This window comes from Limulus polyphemus, unplaced genomic scaffold (assembly GCF_000517525.1).
Source record: "Limulus polyphemus unplaced genomic scaffold, Limulus_polyphemus-2.1.2 Scaffold454, whole genome shotgun sequence".
In the NCBI taxonomy this organism is placed as follows: domain Eukaryota; kingdom Metazoa; phylum Arthropoda; class Merostomata; order Xiphosura; family Limulidae; genus Limulus; species Limulus polyphemus.
Genome location: NW_013666064.1, coordinates 315,006 through 322,629, shown reverse-complemented (window position 1 = coordinate 322,629; position 7,624 = coordinate 315,006). Strand labels below are relative to the sequence as shown.

Sequence of the window (7,624 nt, the reverse complement as noted above, 5' to 3'; positions counted from 1 at the left end):
TGCTAAATTAGGGACGGCTAGCGCAGATAGCCCTCGCGTAGCTTTGTGCGAAATTCAAATCAAGCACAGAACAGATTTAAGAAGATGCAACCAGTAATGATTCAGTTTATATTTAATGAAGGTTATCGTTATACATTGCAGAAGTATATAGCTGTTCCAAAATATTTCAGATAGCACAGAGTTTCTTAAAGTTTCGTGATAATCGTTTGTGGAGTTTTTTGTTAAATTCTGTAACTTAGTAGTTGGCGTAATCGCACTGTTAATCTAAGGATACATGGTTCGCGTCTCGTTGCCCCAGAAATACGCTTCGTACTTTGGGCCCATGAGTGTATTATAAGATTGACGTTCAAATCCCACTATTTGCTCAAAAAAGAGTAGCTCAAGAGTTGTCGGTGGGCGCAGTTGACTTGCTATCTTTCACCTAGTTTATCAGTTCGAAATTGGGAAAGATTTGCGCAAATAGCACTGGTGAAGTTTTGCGCAAAAATTCTAACACAAAGTCTTTTTTTTATCAATATTCTGAAGCTTCGCTTCCAAAATTTGAAAAAAAGAGGAAAATGGATTTGTCAATGATATTAAAATAGTCAATCAAGTTTTTCTAATGTTAAATTATGATTTCTTTTTATAGCTGTTTAGGAGTGTAATAAGCAATTTGAAAATGATTCCACTCGTTAAAAAAGTGTTTAGGTGGATATTTCTGTAAATACACTGTAAATAAATGGTTTATCAGGTTATACTATCCATTCTATTCGATTTTGTGACCACTGCCTTGATGTGCGCATCTTCAGGTGATAGCGTTGTCAAGGTAGCGTCCTCATTTTGATTGGCTTTATCATAAAATAAAAGACTGCGATGTTAAGATCTAGATGTAAGTTTTGTCTTTTTAAGCTCGATCACATGTTCTTGGCACATACCAGTGTGCAGAATTACCAATGCTTGGATTCATCAATATTTTCAGTATAAAATATTATGGATGGTGAATAAAATTTCAGTAAAATTATAACTATTGTTTTAAATTAGAATTTAGAAACGTAGAGCACAATGCAAAGAATCTTTTTTTTGCAAGTACAGCATACTTGCAATTTTGCTTTAAATCTTAGACCAAATTGGATCTCCTACAGTCATATCTTGTCGGCATCTGTCTTTTCATCTTTGTCTCTAGGATAATTATTTGTACCACGTAAACTCGTGTATTTGTTCTTACCGCTAAACTGTTGCCTTTTTTCAATAAAAACACTCCTACAATATTTCCTCATTAACTTTTGGTAATAATGATCCGTTTGTAGCAGAATTTACCGACGTTTAACTGGCTCGACTATACTTTTCTGCTTCTTTGTTGGTCAAGCTTGGTTTCGCAAAATTTATTTATTTCAGTTATCCATGAAATATGAGGTTATTGTATACTATGGGTTGGATGTGGTAGTATTTGCCCCATCATTTTTGATGGGCTTGGCTATACACTAATGTAAAAATAACACTTTGACAAACAAATCTGGACGGATTCGTTATTTGTTGTTTATTCAAGTGTGCAAGATTAATGAATATATATATATATATATCTGTCTTTGTATAAGGTATTTGTTGCATATTTAATTTAACTTTTAATTAAATTATATTCATCATGCACACAATTTTAAATTAATTCATGGTTTTTTATATATTCCATGCATCGATGTCTTAATAACAAAAAGACTGTATATTACATATTACAATGTTCAGTGCTAATGACCTATGTAAAAATGTCACTAATGATAAAGTGACTTGACAATTTTATTAGTATTTTATTATTGATTCAAAACAATGTTTGTTTCAGTGCAAAATTGCACAATGGGATATTATTTGTGCTGTGTAGACTACGGGAATCAAACCCCGAATTGTAGCACTGTAAGTCCCTCAAACTTACTGCTGAACCACGTGGGACGCTTTTGCTTCCAATGTTCAATGAAATGCATTTACTAATTTTATAGTGGAACTTTACCAATTTTGTTGGCTTTAAGAGCTGAAGATAGCGAATGTAGTGATAAAAATGTATTAGAGGTTAATTAAAACGTCTGACATTGTTTTTATAAAGCAAACATCGCGAAAATATACAATAGTTTGTTTATGACGGCCATCTCTTTTGGACTACTATCAAATTACTTAAAATATTTGTTTGACTCTAGTTGTTGAAAACCATAAATAAATGTCAAAGAACAAAACTTCGATAGTCAAATGACTTCGTAAGATACAATTACTCATCTAACCAGTGAAATAGGGCTTAATACAAATTGAGGTTTTTATTTTTCAGGAGCGATCTTCTTTTTTGTATAAAAGAAACATTAATATTGTTTTAATCTACTATCTTATTTTAGGGTTCACAGTGACCGAACGTCTTCTCTTTCTGAGCTCTCTGGTTATGGAATTTCTATGAAAAAAAATATCTGTCAAAATCCTCCGCTGTTTCGCCAATCCTTCAGAAATAAGACGTCTGCGAGCAGAGTTAAAATATCGGATTCAGCTCTGAACAGATCGTGGTCACAGTGTGATATTGGAAATTCAGACCCTTCCAGAAGTGTACAAAGTCGTTGGAACTCGAAAAGAGGGTTGAGAGAAAAGAGTGAAGAAGGTCTTCGAGCCAGTAATCACCCACAAAACCAAAATGGACAGGAGATGGGGAGATTCAAATCCTCACATGCACGTGCTCGTTCATTAAGCGACTATGAAAGTCCCCTATGTGAAAATATCCACAGCAGGATACCCATCCATAGAGAAATGAAACATCTTCATAAAAAGTCAGACCAAACAGCTTCGAACTTAGTGGGTGTTGAGCCAGTGGTGAATAATTTTAATCAACTAATTGGTTCTCTTGATTCACAACGCCACCATCGGTCAGCGCGGTATCTCACTAAAGATTCAGGATATGAGGGAGAACCGGATTATGCTAATACTGATTGGTTAACTGCTGAACAAGGGTTACACACACTCAGCGGTTCACTGTCATCTGTTCACTTAGACCAAAGAAACATCAGCCAGTCAATGTCATCGCTTGGACTTGGTGTAGGGCAAGCTGATGATAACAGGAATCGTGTAGGACACGGACTCTCATCACATATGTAAGTATTATGTCATTACACATATGTAAGTAGTTTAGATGTTTCATAGATCAAAGTTTTCTGTTAATGAAAAAAAAGAAGCTATTGTCTAAATATTTGTACACAATAAAAGTATTATTTTTCCTTTTGCGGTATTTAATGTGGAAGTAAGATGTGTATGATGCGATGGTTGGTGAATTAACTCAAAAGAGAAATGTCTGCATATATAAGGTTTATTTGAAGTTGAAAATCACGAAATCCTATTAGGGTATAGCTTCAAACACTTTAACTTTTCACAGGTATCGAAACTCTATTTTTAGAGTTATAAGCCATCATACTTACCTCTAATCTACGGAGACGGGCCATTTATTAATTGAAACTTTCACTTACTTTACTTTTGTAATAATTTATGTCTAATGGTACCTCTTTCTCATAGACCGAAATCCTGAGCATGTAATTTTTTGGAGTTCCTAATTTTTTCACCGTATTTAATTTGTGTAAAAGTAATGTTAAGAGTCGATAACAAGATATAGTGGACGAGCTGTCGACTACTTCATACGATTATGCTTATGATGGTGAAAAAACTTTTTGTACGATCAGAAAGGATGAATAGGTTTGGTTTGTTATGAATTTCGCACAAAGCTACACGAGGGCTATCTGCGTTAGCCGTCCCTAATTTAGCAATGTAAGACTAGAGGGAAGGCAGCTAGTCATCACCACCCACCGCCAACTCTTGGGCTACTATTTTACCAACGAATAGTGAAATTGACCGTCACATTATAATGCCCCCACGGCTGAAAGGGCGAGCATGTTTTGTGTGATGGGGATTCGAATCCGCGACCCGCTGATTGTGAGTCGAGCGCCCTAACCACATGGCCAGAAAGGATGAAAAATCACATCTTAACAAACTTTGACCCAGAGGAAGAGAAGTCCACTCGTCCATAATGTTAGGGTTTTCTTCCCCTCCCCCTTTAATTGTTATTGGCATGCGTAAATACATTTTTTTTTATTCCACGACTTTCATACAACATAGATTTTCATAACATATTCAAGATAATTACCGAGAAGTCGCAAAGAGTGAAGTTTACTCATTCGTATGAGAACATTAATATTGTCATGGTTTTTAAACTGCAAATGTTATTTGTTTCTAACCAGTTCTTAGATTTCCATTATGTCACCCGACATGTTTCTAATTTCCGATATAGATGGTTCTGTTATGATGTCATAGACTGTGATGGAAAGCTTTTTATGCGTGAGTCTAAAGTAGGATAAATTATTCACATACGTGTGAATAAGAAAACAATGTTTACTTAGTTAAACACGTAAAAAAGCTATTTTTCTTACTCTCTAAGGTAAGTATATATTGATATTCATATATCTGTTGCTGCTCAAAAGGTTGTTTGTAGTAAATTAATCAATATTTATCAAATTGCATCCAAAAATGATAATTTTCTGTTACTTTTCAATGTAGTAGATTTTTATCACCGTTACTACTTCTTCATAAGCTTTCTGAAGTAGGTTAGATGGTCTGGTCAGATATCTCTGTAGAAAGTTTGAAAATAATTTCCTAAGCAACTATGCGTATATTAAGTTGCTACTAAGAAAAAACTTATTTGGGTAGTTCTGTTCTGTTGAATGTACTGACGTCATTTCTGACAAAAGATATTTTAAAAGGGTGTGTCCTAAAGTCCGGTGACCGGAGAGAAAACCACAAGTAGCATTCTTGTAAATATCCGTTCGCTCGATTGCGTTCTAGAAAATCAATTGTCCTACTAGAACACGGTTCGGTAACCGGACACTTAAACATTCTGCTGACGGATACATGGAAAATATATGTACTTTCTGAAATACTTGGAGGTTTATATATTCATTATATTTTAGATAACATGTCATAAACCCAGCTGTTTTTCCTTGTATGATATCAGTACTGTGACCTCTTATTGTCTTCGATCTTGGTAGTTTCCAAGCAACCTTAAGATAGAGGGTGTGGCGATTGAAAACAAAGGGTGAGCTGCTCAAACCAGTTGGATTTAAGTCTGATTATCTGTGTTTTATCGAGGGCGTGTATCACGTGATTAAGTTCAGGTATTTGTAACACAAGGTTAAATTATGTGGTCACTAAGCATCTGTTTTGAATTTATTTATTCATTTTTTTTAATTAAGTTTTCTACGACCACTTTACCTAACTATAGTAGAAGATGATCTGTTTTATCTACCATCTCTGTAAAACTCTATGGTAGAAGTGTATATGTTCTATCTACTACCGCTTTACTAGAATAGGTTGAAGCTGATCTGTTCTATCTAATACTACTTTACCAGACAACGGTAGCAGCGGATCTCTTACGCCTACTGCCACTTTAACCAAATTATGGCAGAAGCGGATCATTTTTATGATAAAATAACTAACTAGTTACGTTATTAAAACTGAAGCCCGTTAATATGGTGAAAGGTCATGTTAACTGTTATTTGAAAACGAATAAAAAATGGGATATACAGTCTTGGCCAAAATGTTTGTATATTTTGTAACAAATAAAATATTATTATAGAATACAAATACAGTTAGCGCTGTCAAACTGAGAAATGCATGTTATATTAAATATCCACATATGTGCTTTGTATAATGAGACAGGTTCTATGAACATTATGAACGATTTATTACAACAGTAAACAATTTTATCAGACACTTGTAGAAAGATGTGTAATTCAGCATTACACCTATCACAACAAAACCCTACCAAAACACATATAATGACAAAATATAACATATCATTATTATAAGTAGCGTCTGTAGCCTTATATCAGTTCATATTAAACTTTCAGAACTTGGTTAGTCTTCCTCGTATTCTAATAACTTCCACAAAGAGACATGGTATGCTGTCGATGAGGTTATTGATATAATCCATCGTGATTTCATCTCATCTTGTTGCAACTCAGCTACAGTAGCTGGTTTAGTGTGTCGTGGTTGGCAGTTTTCTGGCTCAGTTCTGCCCAATAGTTCTCAATGGGATTACAGTCTGTAGACTTAGCTGGCCATGGCAATCTTGTAACGTCCTCCTGGTCGGTATAATCCTGTACAATACGCGCACTGTGGGCAGTGTAATTGTCATCTGAGACACAAAGTTATTACCAAACCTTACCCTATCATATGGCAGAAATAACGTCTCCATGTGATGCCTGTAGGAGGCGCAACTGACATTTCCTGGAAGATACGAAGAGCAGTTTTTCACCATGATGAATGGCTGCCCAAACATGTGAGAAAGACAGTCTTCCTTTATTTGTTCTCCGGGCAAAGGACGAACACGAATCCTACCATCAGGTTTAACAAGCCGGAAACAGGACTCATCTGAAAAATGACATGTCACCAGTGTCCTAAGTGTAAGTTGGCATGCTGTCTTGCCCAAGTAGCATGGTGACGTAGGTAATATTTGGTTAATATCGGTCTGGAGATAGCCCTTTCTTGCAAAATAACATTGTTTGTTCAGTCTCCTATTCGCTGTTCTTCTGGATACTCTGGAATGAACGTGTTCCTGCCATTCCTGTTGTAAGGGGTTGCAATACTTCTTTCGACCTTGACATGTTAACCTGATCAAAATACGGTTATCCCTGTCAGTAGTTTTTCGGCGTCTACCAATTGACTTTCCTGGAACCATGTTTCTATAGTTCGATGACATTTCAGGATTCTGGATACAGTACACTGGGGATACCCTACTGTTCTGGCAATGTCCATTTGCATCATACCATTTCTGAACAATCGAACAGTTTGACGCCTTATAACTTCTGGCACGTGACTTGGCATGACTCTACACCAAGTACAGAGAAATTGTCTGAACAAAGCGTTGATCTGTTTCAAAAAATATTATACCAAAAGCTCACCCCTTTTATGTAAAACAACTTATACAGACCAGAATAACAACTCGTACATGTTTGTCTTATCATACGCTACCTTCTCTGTTACTACTTGGGCATTTACTCAATAACTTCTCGATGTATGTAGACAATAACATCAATATAGAACTGTATGCAAACAATTTGGCCAAAGACTGTAGTTTGAGCGTATTTTTGGTTTGCTGTTCTAATGGAAAATAAGTAAATTAGATAATAACGATAACATTTATCTCAAACATATGTCAAAGATTTCTTTTCTTTTTCACCAGAGGTGAAATTCAAAAGATAATCTGTGATGTAGAGGCCTATTGCACTCTTTGATTGGTCGTATTCTCTGCTGTGAACTGTAGTTTCCCCTATTCTAGACTCATCAGCACAACTTAGGTCAGGAAACCAAACAAATACCATAAGGCATCTTTTCATTTTCACTTCTGGTGAAAAAAAAAGAAATATTTAACATATGCTTACACTCATCTGACAGTTGGTCTGTTGTATAATATTGAATAATGAATTCGACGTCATGTCAAACATTATTTGATATGGGTTGTTGTAAGTACATGTAAAAAATGTCGTTTTTGTAGTTATTTTGTTATGACGAACTGTCAAGCTCCTGCAATATCTAAAGAACTAATTGTTTCATATACTTTTTTTATTATTATAGACAGAAT

At 35.2% G+C, this 7,624-nt stretch overlaps 1 protein-coding gene across 4 annotated transcripts in view; it reads left to right on the top strand.

Moving 5' to 3' along the window:
* Positions 1 to 7,624, top strand: part of LOC106458385 — a 185,849-nt gene that overhangs the window by 75,693 nt on the left and 102,532 nt on the right. For all 4 annotated transcript variants that reach the window (XM_022384572.1, XM_022384573.1, XM_013917895.2 and 1 more), the window contains one exon: positions 2,352 to 3,092. In XM_022384572.1, coding sequence (XP_022240280.1) covers positions 2,352 to 3,092 — 741 coding nt within the window. The remainder of the gene's footprint in view (positions 1 to 2,351; positions 3,093 to 7,624) is intronic.